The 15,938-nt window shown below is 40.8% G+C and overlaps 1 protein-coding gene across 1 annotated transcript in view; it reads right to left on the bottom strand.

Annotated features, from left to right (window-relative positions):
• Nucleotides 1–15,938, bottom strand: part of LOC104286035 (serine racemase-like) — a 31,928-nt gene that overhangs the window by 13,562 nt on the left and 2,428 nt on the right. The window contains exons 2-5 of the mRNA XM_009884572.1: nucleotides 10,087–10,429; nucleotides 5,759–5,875; nucleotides 4,625–4,866; nucleotides 258–423 (exon numbers count right to left, since the gene is read on the bottom strand). Coding sequence (XP_009882874.1) covers nucleotides 258–423; nucleotides 4,625–4,866; nucleotides 5,759–5,875; nucleotides 10,087–10,429 — 868 coding nt within the window. The remainder of the gene's footprint in view (nucleotides 1–257; nucleotides 424–4,624; nucleotides 4,867–5,758; nucleotides 5,876–10,086; nucleotides 10,430–15,938) is intronic.

Below are 15,938 nucleotides of genomic sequence, written 5' to 3'. Positions count from 1 at the left end.
CTTTGGAAGAGTCTTCCCACATTTGTTCTTAAATCCAGCCAAGTAGCCAAGGGACAGGAGGCCTCCCAGGCTCTCAGAGGCTCTTCTCCTAGGTGAAGCCCACAGGACCAGATAGTCCCTGTGCCCAGCATATGCAGACTCTGCCAGTGTATCACTAGACACCAGCGCAGTGTTATCACTAGATACTAGTGCCTTTTGAAAATGCCTGTGGTGAAAGCTGCCAAAGCTCAACACTTTATAGGTGAAAGGAAACTTACAATTACAGAAATATGTGGGTTGAGGTGTTTGAGTGCAGCAGCAGACCCTGCCAGCAAGCCACAGTGGCCTCCTGCAGGGAAAATCACAGCGTCCAGCTTTGGCACCTGCTCGTAGACCTCCAGCCCCACGGTTCCCAGGCCCGAGAGGTAGACAGCACTGTCCTCCCTGTGGGAAGGAAGGGCACAGCTCAGCAGGGCTCACAGTTGTCAACGCAATAATAGTTCCATCTACTACTTTAAAGACATCGTTCAGCCATGAACGATGAGAGTAAATCACCAGCACAATGACAGAAGGAGGTGATACAACAGGACACTTCCATCAGACAGACCATTGTGTGTTGTTACCTACTCTAGAAAACTTGTGCTGTTGACAAACCCCTCAAATAGCCTTCAGGATGAAGAATATGTATCTCTGTTGTTACCAGTATCAGGTGTTTACAGAGCTGGTAAGACAGACGTCACTTTTCCATTGCCATCGCTTCCCTCAGCTTCATAAATTTTAAATCTTGCAGTCCGAACTAAAAGCAAAGTCTCAAAAGGAGATGATCTTCTCTTTATGTAACAGTGGAATTTAGTGTTTGTGATAAATGGGAATTTTCATGACGTTTAAGCACTGCCTTCAACCTCACAAATACCAAACAGATTGCTACAGGGTTAAGTCTTTCCACAATGCGGGGCCAATATCCAATGCCTTCACATTACTCTGGAAGACTCTGGAAGGTTAAGAGAAGCATTTAGTTGTGCCAAAATACTCACTGGTAAAACACTTTCAGGCAAAGGTAATAAAATGAGAAGAATAGGGACAAACAGAGTCAAAAGACTGAAGAAAACTCCACTATACAGTCACATGATTGACTTGGATCTATTTCTAAAAGCTGTTTTGTGTTTTATTTAAGAGTCAGCAATAATGTAAATGTAGAATGATATATGAACAAAAAATATGAAATCTCTGTATGCCTGTTTGTTCTGCCTTTTCTGGCAGACGGATAAGCAAAGAGAATTATAGATCCAATGACTTCACTTGATTTACTTCACCCAGAATGTTTGGGTACAAGCTTTTATTACTGCTAGACATGCACAGAGAGGCTCAGCACAGGAGCACAGAACGCCTGCAAGTGGAGGCCAGGGCCTTCTTGAGAAGTTACTTCACATATATAGCAAAACACAGCAAATTCCTCAGGGCAAGAGGCCTGAAACTAACTACACAAGAAAGTAAAGGAGGCATAAACTTTCACTCCTGCTAAAGACAAAGGCAAGAAATCATAGTGGGATGGGTAACCGAACTCTTGAATTTATTGTCTTTGTCAAGATACTGCAGAAGCTCTCTCCTTCTTATACACAACAAAATATCTCACTGGTCTCCTGAACAATTCTTCTGGAGCCTCATTTGCAAACAAGATTCAGAACTGAGTTTGCAGAGTTACCCATGCCATGGTTACATGGGCAACTGTGGGGACCTGCAAGAATGAATGAGGACCTGGGATATTCAATTTACGAGTAAAACTTCTCAAAACACCTGAAAATTCCGTCCGAAGGAGACTGCTCTGGGCATGGAGATTTATTAGCAGTTTGAATGAATGTTTCAGATGATTGTGTTTTCCTTGCTAACATCTAGTTAGAACACCAGTTCACTGATCAATTTTCAGCTTTTTATAATAAAGTGGGTTATTTTATTTGCACTGTGACTGATTACTTTTGCTTTGTGAAAGCAAACACATCTTTTTCAGTAATGTATGCCATTGAAGGAAAGGGCAGCTAAATCTAAAGACTGTAGATCTAAATAAGCATCTTTGAGTCAGACCTAGAAATTTGGCCATTTGCCTTCTGAAATGTGTGATACATCAGCAGTCAAAGACAGGCTGTCAGGCTTCAGTTTCCCAATGACATTTTGACGTGGCAGCTAGCAGGCTCTGTTCCCCTGTTCTCCAAATAAAGGGCTCGAAAGCTATCGCCTGTCCTTCCTAGAGTAACAGACTAACCAGATCACAAATGAACAAGGTTCAGGTCTGATCAGTATTCGGATATGGAGTCACACAAGAAAAAACTGGACTCTGAAGGAAAGCAGGTGTGTAATTCAATCTGTAGCACTCTTACCTCTGATTCACAAATCAAATCCTGTTCGCATCATCCCAGAGGTATTGTGTTACTGGCAATCTTCACATTGCACTTATAATGAGGTCCTGAACATCTATAGTTATTAAAAATCCCATGTTACCCAAGCAGCAATTACGTAGACTTCACGATTGAATTCCAACTGGAAAAATCATATTTCCTTCCTGGAATTTCACAGGAAGTTGCAGTTGGATAAAAAGTTTCCTTCCTCTAATTGAACTCTTGCGTGATCATTTTCATAACACAGCATGGCAATTGCACTCAAGAAATGGGAAGAACTGACATTGACACACCCAACTACAGGACATCACCCAGGCAGGTAAAACCAAAGACAGTCATGTAACGTCTGCTTCAGGAAGGAATGAATGTACTGTTGGTTAAGGAGATCCAGAGACCAAACTGATAGGGATTTTATGCAAGCTAGAATTAAGCTGAAATAAAATCACATTTCAGAAGTTCCATTCTAGAGCACAGGAGATGTTTTACACACAGCTTTGGTAAGTGGCGATGAATGTGTGTCAGACACAAATTGAAGACAACTGCCTATCCATATATGCATACATCTCTCTGGGAAAGCTCTCCCAGTCTACACTCAACAAAATATGTTTCAAACATCCTGTTATGAAATAGTCCACAGTTGTAGTGGGGAGGATGTCTTCTTTTTTTTTTTTTCTTTTTTTTTTCTTTTTTTTTTTTCTCCAGAGTGTGAAAAATTGCATCTGTGAGGTTTTAATTAAACATAGTAACAGATTGAATAACTCTGTTTCTTGTAACCTAAAACCTGAAATAAATCAGTGCGCTTTGATATTATGAATGGTAATGTGTACATTTAGAGTTCCCCAATGCTAGGTGCTGAGGTCCTTCACATGCGTTGTCCCTCGAGCTTCATGAACCTGGAGAACATCTACCTTACGTAACATAAGTAATTATTTGGGGAGGAGAGGAAAATTAAACATGAAATTACAATAAAATAATTTAGTTCTTATGTTCCAACATGATAGCTGATGCAATCCAGCTGGGACTTAACACATTGATTCAAAAATGGTTGACAAATTTGGAAATCACGAGGTTATGGAAAGCTGTGGTTTTCAAAGAGAGCCTAAACAGGTTTAAAATTCAGTGGGATTTAGAGCACCTCATTCCCTTGGGTTTCTTTGAAAGTCTCAGTCTGGGAAAAGGTTGTGCCTGTGGTGACAGACGAGGCACACCAACCAGCCCTGTGGGTCACTTGCTGTCAGCAGAACTGACAGTGCAGTTGAAGAGTGCATTTTTTGATATTGCCTTCCCCAGCTGGGAAAGAAGTGAGGACTTTCTCCATTCTGCTCATTCTGGGATCCTCTTTCCAAGCAACGCTACTCATTATTACTATGTTTAATGCAGAGAGCCAAGGAGCCCAAGGGGAACGGGCACTCGCTCCAGTGGGTACCGTACAAACACCAAGTGGTGGATAAAGCCTGCACAGGGGCAGCGGTGGGGAGGGAGAACAACATTCCAGCTCAGTGTATCAGGGGGACTGCCGGCTACCTCATGCTAATGATTCACCTCTCTGTGCTTTTGGAAATCTTACTTGAAAAAAGGAAAGAACAGAGAAAAAAAAAATGGGAAGGGAAAGGCAGAAGAGACTGCAGAGGGAAAAGGAAAAAGGGGGGAAATGGATCAGTTCTAAATGTTTCTGGCTGTCTTGTCTTGTTATAATCGTGTTTTTATTAGCTCAGGCTTTTTCAACGACCTCAAATAATTCAAACAAATTTGTGCTCATCCTTAGCTAGTTTAAATATATATGTGAAGTAGGCTCTTAATCATCTTTTTTCAAGGCAGAATCACAATTTTGTCAGTCACACCAGATATACGAAAATGTTACAGCATTAACCTCCTCTTGCTGTATACTATACCACTGAAGCCTTCTCATTAGCTTTTACCCACCTTAACTCTAAACAGAGAGACCAAAAATGAATGCTAGCCTTAAGGCTTTCTGACAGGGTTCGTAAAGAGTTAACATATACCCCATTATCGTGCTAGCCCATACAATTCCTAATCGGGAAGTTTGCCTAATTTGAGAGAAGACTGTTTCATTTTGGTTTCTATCCCCAACTATTATAGGAAGATTCATGATTTGTACCTGAGAATATGTAACTGTCCATACCCCAAGTAGGTAATGGGAATATTTTGATGACCTGTGACCAAATTTTAATGAAACTAATGGTTTTTGCAGAGCTGTGCAGGTATCTACTTTAATCTTCATAATTCCCACTTACTCTTCGAGATAGAGGTAACCATTCTCCTGTGCCAACCTTCTTGCGTGCGTCTGGGAATCCTTAGCTGTAGTGCCATAGGATATAACCATGGCACCGTACTCACGGCACATTTTCACTCTGGCCGGGGACGTGCTGGTTGACATGATGACAAACACGGGAATACGGAGCTCTGAGGCGTGGTAAGCAACAGCCATGGAAAAGTTACTGTCCGAAGCCACGATCACCCCTTTTCTTTGCTGATCCTAAAAAACAGGGTTGCTTATTGCACATTATATAGTGTCACAAAGTTGTCCCATAGGATTCCTGGATCATTCTAATGGTCTGACTTCCTTTTTATCCTCTGATCATATTAGGATACAGTATACGCATGTCTGGTGTGATCACAGGACTTGCACACAGAGCTAAGGCAGCACAAGATCAGTCCCTGTTCCTGCACTTTTCTGGGTTCAATTCTTTTTCCATTGGCATCAGCTGCCAAACCCCAGCTGATCCCAGAAGAGCTGATATCTGGCCCCTCAGAGCCAATATCTGGTCCCTCTTCGCTGCCTGTGTGAAATTATGTCATTTCAGGTTTCACTTTAATAGAAGGATTTATTCATACTATTACAAAAGTGCAGGAATAACCACTGTTTCTGGGCTGCTGTATCATGCCAATTATAATTACTATTGCTGCAAACTCAACCTCCTACGACAAATGAGAAACGAGCTATTCATGTCATGATGCTGAAATTCATTACAATATCAACTGGTGATCTAGATCCTCCTCATCACCCATTGTAACTCAATTTCACCATCACTACAAATTTGGTGGTTTCAACATGTCAGAACCATAGTACGCATAAAAACACTTTCATATAAATGCCACAGAAGAATGCCGATGTTTACATTTTGCAAGCTTTTCTTTCAAGTATTTTTAAGCATTTCACCAGCAGATGGGCCAAGTGTAAGTAAAGTGGTAAAGTATTTTACAGTCAGATACTTGCAGGCGCCTCTGTGTTGTTCAGCCCAATGGTTCAAGAGGCAAGAAACACTGTGATTCCACGGACATTAAGGGTAAAATGATCTTTAATTCTGCTCCATTTTTGTGAAGAAGAACTAATCTATTTCTTTTTGAACCTTGAGATTTTGTTATACCTGAGGCAACGATGTCAGAAGGTAAAGTACACCTCGTTCCTTCACAGATCCTGTGTACTGGAGGAACTCTTTCTTTAGGTAGATGTCCATTCCATACTGCTTGGATAGCCTAGAATACTGGAGTATAGAAATATTATTATGGGGAGGTATCTAAAATTAAGAAAAATCTTTCACACCCATTCAGCTCCCCGGTGAGGCATGCATTCAACTGCTATGTATGAGCTCCAAAAAGTAAATTTTGTGATCTGTTTCATTAGAAATACATGACAGTGTGTTGTTACCTCCCAAATTATTCTGGTTAATGGAAGTAATTTTCAAACTCGCAGCAGTGAAATATATACTCCATGCTGTTATGAATTCTGAAAATAGCATTCATTTTGGCCTTACTGTTCAAATACAGATAAGTATTTTCAATTATTTCAAAAACCACCCTATGTTCTGGTATTTTAGCACTTACCAGAACTGGATATTGAATACCCAAAAAATAAGGTCATCTCCTAATAGACATAAAAGCAGTTAGAAAATTTCCCCTTCACTCCCATTACGGCTCTGCTATGGTTTCCGCCATGATTCACCACTGAATATTGTTCATTTTGCATCCTAAGGCCAGTACGACATTAGTAAAGACATTTCTTATTTGAAGAATGATGGTGTTATCTAAAACATGGGTTTTAAGCAAGATGACTTATGAACCAGAGCTGCAGTAAGAGTATTGGTTCCTGTTCCCTAGCCTTACTCTGTCTTTATTTCATCATTGGCTCTATTTCTTCCATCGCCTGCCAGAGCAAATGAGGACCTGGGGATTTAGGGGATCCAGCCCTCATTTATGACAAGTCCTGAAGAGAGATGATAGATTAAAAGACAGCATGACAATGTATTTAAAATATTTATCTCAAAAAGCTTGCGGCAGTGTTGTGTATATGGTGTATAATGTTCATAGCAATACGTACCAACATATTTTTCAGACTGTGGGACTTTCAAAGTGAATTTACAGAAACTAAATACATCTGAAACAGATACTTGCTTTAATGTGTACAATTAAACTAAACGTTTCAGATGAATGTTTCAAGGCTTTTTAGTGGATTTGCAAGCATGTGTTAAGTTCCTCACCCATAGGTGGGGCCAGATTCTCTATTTTGCCTGTGAAAATCCTGCAATAGGAGCTGCCACTTGCTGCTTGTTTGCAAATCTTGCTGCAGAGTTGAAGGAATGGAAAGTGCTTAGTAGACTAATAGGATAATTGTTTCTATCCTAAACAGCCTAATCTATGAAGAACGCCTACGCAAAACAGAACAAGGACACTAGACAAGAAATACTACTGTACTGGTTCTTCACATACCGTACTAGTTTTATCATTTTTGGGTTTGTAGAGACTCTTGGATTCTAGAGTGAACAATGAGAGAAAGGATTTAAGGAGATGAATCCTGTGGCTTTATAAAGTTGCTAAGTATCCTACATTTAAAGATATGAGTTATTAAGTCACTCTTTACCACAAAGGTGGTATGCTTCAGATTATTATTATTTTTCTTTAATTTTGATACTCAATATTTTAACTCTTTAGGTTATCCTTTTCTGCTTCCTTTAACTGAGGCTTTTTTTTTCCATGTAGCCTAAATATAGCAATTGCTTCTAATAAAGGAGGTGTCCATGCTATTTTCAGCTGTACTGACCTGATGCGTAACCTTATAAGATGCATTAAACCAGGCTGTAAGTTTTCCTTTTTGTCACCGTGATCTAAGGACTGCTGATACTGTGTCTAATGCACAACACACAGCACAGCCTCCATTTGGCATCCCCAAAGCTAACACAAAAAAAACCACCCCTACATCAGTAACCAAACCAAGTCACCGATTTAATGCTAATTCCTTGTTTTCCTATACTCACTACCTCTACAATGTCTGTTGCAATCGTTCATGATACCATATCTCAGCTCTGGGCAAACTGCTGCATAAGGATCCAGGATGCTCCATCCATGATTTTACCTGCAGATTAGGAATCACCCTGAAAAGTGTTTCTTCATTCAATTATATGAATGAGTTATAGGAATTCTTGCTTTTTTAATCCAAGCAAACGTCCCTGAAAGGGGCTCTTACCTCTCAGCAATGAGTTAAAATAATAGTTATCTGTGTTTTTCTTGACACCATGCTGTGCTTTCAATACCTTCCTTTTGAATCAGCGCATGAAACATATACTAACGAATTCTGTGTGAACATTGCTTTGAATAACAAGAGTCATGGGCTATTTTCACACTAAAACAAGTGGGGATATAGGTTTTCCACTATTCTGATCATCCCAAAAGCATAGTTCATAAAAGGAGACTACAGAAAGTTAGCCTGTTTAGCTTGGCACAGCAAATGCAGCAGGGGGATACAATCACATTGCATAAATCTGCCAGGGACACCCAAGAGAAAAGAACTATTTAAGTTGAGGGGCAAAGCTGCCTGAGAAAAAATGGTGTGAATTGGCCAAAGACACCTTAACTACTTGTGAGCCGGAGCATGATCAGTTTACAAAGTTTCGTCTTACACAGGTGCCTGCAGGAGCAGAAGATGGTGCAGTCTCCCCTTTTCCTGCATTAGGATGTGTTGAGAGCAGGGACATGGCTCAGGGGATGGGGTCGAGATAGATTTTACTAGTTTGGCAGAAGCACACGATGCCATGAGCTGCAGGGACAGTGTGATCCAGGCTATCACAGGGTACGGAGCTAGCTCGTTCTGCTTTCCAAATTAAGCCTTGACACTCTCTCTCTCCCTGCCCATGGACCTACCTTTGTACAGTAAGATGAAACCCATCTAACAAAGGTGAACAGAGCTGTCAATTACAGAGAAGTGCAGTGATTGCTACCCACAATATAAATGCCAATCTTCTCTTCCTGGGACAGTCTCTCCACAAAAGCAGAAGATTGACACTTCTGTCTAGAGCAGTGACTGCGCTCTTCAGCACCACGGTCTAAGAGTTTTGCTGACGAACGACCCAACTTGCCGAGTTTGGTACGCTGCCACTGGTCGCCCCGGCCCTGGCCCCCCGACCACCCGTGCTGCACACGTGTTTGCTCACTCCCCCTGCTGCTTTCCCGAGCGAGCCAACTTTCCCACTCTGAAAGGAAATCCAGGTACAGCTGTTGGGACGGTTTGCTCCTGAGTTACTCTGAACAGGCAGTATACGAACGCAAAACGCATCCAGTTTGATTCCCTGCACTCCGGCCAACACTACCCTGCAAGTTTTTTGTGCCACCTTACAGCCCCAAAAAGGTCTTTTATCATGCCCTTTATCACAAGACACACTTCAGTAGTATGGTACAAAAACCACAACTACTCTTATTTTGGGAACTGTAAGCTAAAAAAAACTCACTGAGAGTAATTATGATGAATTATGATGTCTGTGGATCAGCAGGAACCATCTGGGAACCAGAACTGCTTTGCCTTGCAGACCCAACCACTGTGCTTCAGGGACCGTTAACCCTAAGCAGTGGCTCAGACACCAAGGTCCATTCCCCGTGCAGGCCAGAAAGACAATCCACAGCCAGCAAGGCTGGTGCGGTGTCCTGGCTCAGCACCAAGGAGCGATCATCTCTCATCGAGAGAGTGATTTGGGGCTGCTGCTATGAATTACCGTTTGGCAAAGATGCTCTTTTCACCCACTGCAGGGAAAAGAGATTAGCCACAGAGTGTCTGCAGTAGCCTTCAGAAGAGCTCCCAACGGTAGAAACATGCTACGAATTAAATAGCTTGCCACTCTACTGCTCATACGCTCTAGCATTGTACATTTGGGAGTATCTCAGTCATTTTCATACCCAGACGGATCGATAGGTGCGTATGTTTGCATGGGGATATCTTAATGTCCTTGTTTTGCTGAAGATGCACGTGGCAGAACCACCTGGTTACAGAACGTATCCAGCCTTGCCAGGTTGGCCAGGCTAGGAATGAAAATCTGTACCTTCCAACTCTCCAAATATGATGGCGCTGGTTCCAAACCAGACCCTCCCACAAGACTGCTTACCCAAACACTGACAGTCCGCTGTCTCCAAGTCAAGTTCCTTGTAGCAACTGTTTTTCACTGTGAGCGTAATACCACAGTGCATTAAGTCTATGCCTAATGTGGTTTATCCTTTGTTTACAAGTCACTGCAACCTTTGAGGATTTAGGTTAGTGTAAACAGGTAAGAAGAAAATGCTTATTGACAGTTAACAACAACAAATGTGAACATGAGTCATCTTACACAGATCTGTCTGCTGCAACTCACATATACTCTTCATTCATTTCTGATCAACTTTCATAAAGAAAATAAAAGAAATATTGAGAGAATGCAAAGCCATATAAACTCCCTACCATGCAGGGGGTTTTCTGAACACCGCACTGGATTTTGAAAGCTGCTGCACTAATATCTTCAAATCGAATCAGCTTGTTAGAGCTTGACAGGCTGGTCCTACTGCTCGACTGAGGGATGCGGGAAAGGGCATCCCTAAGTAACTCCTCATTACGGCTCACTATCTTCATTTCCCAGGTCTTCACATCCCCGTTCAGGTAATCCTCCTCACCAAAATCTTTCAGTCTCTCAGGGTTGATAGAGGGCGACTTCTGCCCAATAAGGCCATTTCCTATTGGCCCATCCTTACAGCAGTGAAGATCACAAAGTGCTGGGGCATCTTGTTTCTTTATTTTATTGTCGTCCCTAAAAACAAATGAAAGAAGCTTGTTAGGGAAGCTTGGATGATTAAAGGCTGGACATTTAACATTTAAGAAGGATGCACATCTCAGTTGCTCTTTAGAAGGCTCAAATAGACGGACTGAATTATTACTGTCATATTACCTTATCTTGTACTAGATTGAAAGCCACTGCAACCAGCCAGCTTTTAGAAAAGCCACAAGTAACCTGGCATATGGACAAACTGGGAAACTGTCACACCCAAGAAAATAAGAAAGATATAATCCATGCTGTCTGGGCAGCCAGACCTTCCTCAGTACTCAGTCTCTACCGGCAACGATCCCGGTTCAGTGCTTCCACAAATTTTGGAATAACTGGAATTGTATTTTCTGTATGCAATGCCATGATTTTCAAAAAAAGGCAAATAGCTGCCGCAGAGCATTCCCTAATGCTATTAATAGCAGTAACAAATGTCATTACGTTGTACACAAGAGGTCTGCTTCTCTGCTCTTGCATACTTGCAGAGCATGCTGTTGATGGTCGTCAACTGCCTCGTGACGGGAAGGAAATTAATGTGATAAGGGATAGCAATTATATCCTACCACAGAGCTAAAGACGTAGGTCTCCTGATACGCGAATTAACACTTCTTAGATAAAAACACTTGTAGATAAGATGACACCGTGATGCCACACAAACCTCTTTCCCCAAGGAACTTTGGAGAGACAGCACTGCTACAAAAATTTGCCTGACTCTATGGTCCAGAGCGTTCAGGAGTTCACAAGGGATAATATACCGTAGTGTAGGATTTTGCAGCCCTACTAACAAATAAATGCCAAACTTCCAGGAATTCTCAGAATTTGGAGAGTAATGTGGGGGAAAAGGAGCATTAAGCAGAGGACCATTGATTCAGTAAAAGAGCTGATACCACCCCTGGTCTGTGGCTATGATTACACAGATGGTATAAGCCCCTCTACATGAAGGACTCCATATTAATCTGCTTGGAATAAGGGGTTTTCTAAAAAATATGTATGTTAAATTATGTCAGAGATTTCAGCATCATCTCCAACAAAAAAATATTCACCATTGTCATAAAATAATTTGGATTTAAGTTATGCAGTTATCCATCAGCAGGGCTGGCTAAAGCAAATGTTGCCCTAGTTTTACAGCAGTGATCAGCACTGTAATATGTCATTGTAATAATTTCCAAAAAAGAATTTAAAAATATTTAGAAGCAGCTGCTTTTTGAGCAATTTCCCCACTTTTGGCAGTGTCATCCATTTTTCTTTGTGGTCCTGATAATCTGTGCCAGTAGCTCTGCTTCCTATCACAGTTCCAGTTGTTCCACTGAGGACTTCACATAACAATATGGGCAGCATAAAAGGTTTTGTTGTTTGAATCAAGTAATATACCAGTAGCGTCAATCATTCTGTATATCCTCACAGGAGACAAAAAAGGACAACTTTTGTAGCAAGGTCTTCTCTCTCCAAAATTAATGAGATCAACACTAATTTTCTAAGATAAATAAATAATGTATTTACACATTTGTAACTTGATTATGTTGAAACTTGTGATTTAAAATATTTTCCCAATACTGTATCTTGGTGTTAACACACCCAAACAGCAGGCATTCTGCCTTCAAATTAAATAGCTTATTCAATAGCTATATTCCATACTTTTCTGCATTTCTGCTCCTTTGGGGGAAGAGGGTTGGAACACTTCATAAAGATGCTAAGCTTCCACTGTTAGTTCTCGTGCATATTAGTTAGCTTAATGCAAAGATGAGAATCAGATCAGACTGTCTCCCCATGAACTGGTTACAGCATCGCCCCTGACATAAACAACAGTATCATCCTCGCAGAGGCCACATCGCTGTTAAGAGTTCATTCCCAAACTCCACCCAAAAAAAAAAACTTTTTCCATATTACAGTAGCCCGTAACCACTCCAAAAAGAGAAGAACATATACATCTTATCTCTAAACATACTCTCTAAAATGTTTAGCAAGCATTAGCAGTGAATGATATTTCTTACACTGGCAATGGGTAAAAAGGGTGTATGTAGGGTAAAATACACAGGTAGATCAAAATTTGTGATTTTTCTAGGTCATTTTTTTTAATTGAATGGCATTTGAGATAGGAGATAAATTCACACTTTTTCCTTGCATTCTTTGCAATCAACTACAAAAAGTCCATAAAATAACCCAGCCAAAGATGACCACAAAAAGTCCACTCATGAACCAGGATTCTGCTAGAAAGTATTAACTACAGGGTAATGCCTTACCACATTAGTGCCATCAAATATTTTTATCTGCAAATAGACCAAAATGGGATATTGATTTTTGGCCCTACTTTTGGATTTCATTTTTTTGGCAGAACAAAGGAGGGAAGTAGATCAGATTCTCAGTCCTTGATATGCAGCACTGCTCTCATGAACAGTGAACATCTGCTCAGGACCATGACTGAGACACCACCTTATGACCATTGGAAAAAAAAAAAAGAAGTCAAACAGCTGTAAAATATGTGTAGGCTTTTCAAGCTTGAGATAGGTTTAAAGCACATCTGAAGCATTACCATCTCCACATTTAATACGGAAAATATTATCTATTTGCACCACCTTATGACCATTGGAAAAAAAAAAGTCAAACAGCTGTAAAATATGTGTAGGCTTTTCAAGCTTGAGATAGGTTTAAAGCACATCCGAAGCATTACCATCTCCACGTTTAATATGGAAAATATTATCTATTTGCACCTGAAAGGTCAGCAGCCTCATTACCAAAGGAATATCGTCATGCTATTGTATAAGTATGTATTGTATATATTTCAGATGAATTTTTATCCTCTTTCTATGTACATTTTTTTCATTTACATTAGTGAATGACATTTTTACCTATTGAGCCTGCCTGGGTGTGCCACACACCCACTGGGAGCTCTCTAACTCCCACAGTAATCAGTGCGTTTAGGTTTGACAATCCATCACAAAGAAGCAACTAATAACCTGTTGGGTCAGATGCATTCATCTCCTCAAACACAGCTCGTATGCTTGGTGTAGATCACCTAGTTCGAATTTCTTTTGCAGGAACAGTCAAAGCAGGCAGCAAAGCATGCAAATGCTCACAAAAAGACAGCCCAGGACTTCTCATGCACAGCACCAAAGTATGGTCCCTGTTCTAGCGATCGTGCCCACCAGATGAAAATCTTAGCCAATATAAATACAAACCCCAGCATTATAAAACATTGCTCCTTTCAAAGGGATCTCTTTTCCTTTTTTGGAGTTTGTCTAGGAAAGTTTTCATTAAAAAGTCTGTTTGTTTCCAACCATAAAACAAATATCTAGCTGGCAAGCTTTGTTACATGGTTATAAATTATGACATTTTACCTTTAAAGTGATTAGTAAAAGCAAACATGAAAATACAGTTTATAAACCTACTTTTTCAAGAACAGCTGCTCAGCATAACTGCAAAAAATAAAAGAGAAGACCCGTATGCAGACATTCCATGAATAATTAAGGAACTGGAAGAAATATCATTTGTTTAAGCAAATAGCTTTACATAGTTTAAAGTCTCAAAGCCAATGCAAAGACAGTGTGTACTGAAATGTACTCCTGGAATGATAAAAAGCAACAACTTAGGATGGATATTTTTTCTGTTTCCAAATTGTTTGTTTTTTTGAATATACTGATAATTTCCATCAAGTTAAATAGCACTGGGGAAAACAAGTTTGGAAAAAACAGTAACATTAATAAACTAAGAAATTAATAAAAACAACAAAAATAATTCTGGGAAGATAAAATACAGTAGTAGCACATACTATGCCTAAATACTACAACTGTTGCCTTTGTTACAAGGAGAAAGAAATGCCCACGCACTTATGCTGCAAAGATGGGACAATTACATGTCCCCATCAGTTGAAGCACACGCAGATTGCCTTCCTCAGTATCCATGACACGGACCGAGCAGATTAAACTGATATACTGGATCTCTAAAACCGAAGGAGCAAAAAAATCTATAAAGTCACTGGTGTCCAGGAAATAGCAAACTGGGAAGGATTAGTAGCTATTTCTCCCAGTATAAATGAAAGGGGGAGAACACATGAAAGTATGAGATTCAAAATTTAAAAGTTCCCTTCTTACAGAAAATAATTAGCTGGCAGAACTCATTGCCACAGGATGCTACGAAGGAAAATGGTATAAATGGATTCCTAAAAAAATTGTGCAACTCTGTGGAAGAAGGTCTAGTAGTGACCAATAAACACATAATTCAAGCAGCAAACTGTAATTCAGGAAGCCTCTACGCACTTACTTGGCAGACTCTACGGAAGGATATGAGAGAAACCATCTTAGGTGGCTTTTATTTTTCTCCAAGCTCCTGTTACTGGTCACCACTACAGAGAAGACTCAGAGGCAGACTGCTCTTTGGTCTGACCCAGCGTTGCCATTTTGATTTGCAGATGTACCCAACGTCAGCATTTGGCCCATTTGGCAGCTTTTACACCTCTTACAGAAGGAGTCACAGCAATACATTTTGAGGCAGAAATGAAGTTAGAATTGTGGACGTACATTCCCCTGTTACTATGCTGCTTCACAGATAGAAATTCATGTGTCACAAAAGTAAGTAAAGACATTTTAGTGTGAGACTGAAAACTCAGCATTTCTTTGTCATTTCTACAGCAGTTTTTATCATCTGCGTTCACAATGATACACACTCACCATGAAGAGGGACTGACGGTACGGTACAAGTTTTGTAGCGTATTTTAGCATCCTTATAGGTCCACGCCATGACAAGAATTTCAGCCTGCAATGCCTCACTTGGACTGATCAGTGGCCCAGTGCAAACTGGCAAAGTGTTAAGCTTGAACACCATTTCAAACCATCCCAATGAACTGGGGCTGGTCTGTAATTAACTCATCAGCACACATACACACACATTCTCTATATAAGGATTTTTTATTTCAAGCTCCTATCTAGATGCTGCCATCATCTTCAGGCTCCCTGAACACCTTCCTGGAGCACAACGACCAACAGACATTGGCAAGATGCAGTTTTAGACATAGTTGTCATCTGCTTTCTGGATAAATGGGCTCAGATCTTATGCCTGCAGGTTTGGAATACTTATTACAGCAAAAAGTGACCCCCTTAAAGTCACTTCTGCCTCATTCCTTAAAGTGTTGAGCAGAGATGGGTCACACGTGCTGGGGGTGTGAGGCAGGGGGACCAGCTTGCTGCAGGTCTGCTCAGCTTATGACCGAGATGTGACCAGGGCTGGGATCTCCTCTCAAAGGAGCGAGAAAGAGGTAATCCCAGGATATGACAGAGAGGGGCCCTTTCCCTCATCCAAATCCCTCTTTTACCCAGAACCTGCCCAGCTCCATTAATCCTTCTTATTCCATGTCCCCAGCCCTGTCTCCTCGTACCCTTCCGGATGCCTGAGCCTTCCACACCCCTCTGATAACTTTCCTGTTTCTTGCAATCCCCTTTCCCAACAGCTCCTAAACATTCTTGTTCCATCCCAACTCGTCTTTTATTTTCCCCCCAGTCCCCAA

Source organism: Charadrius vociferus, unplaced genomic scaffold, assembly GCF_000708025.1.
Source record: "Charadrius vociferus isolate BGI_N301 unplaced genomic scaffold, ASM70802v2 scaffold655, whole genome shotgun sequence".
Taxonomy (NCBI): Eukaryota; Metazoa; Chordata; class Aves; order Charadriiformes; family Charadriidae; genus Charadrius; species Charadrius vociferus.
This window is presented reverse-complemented; position numbering and strand designations above follow the sequence as displayed.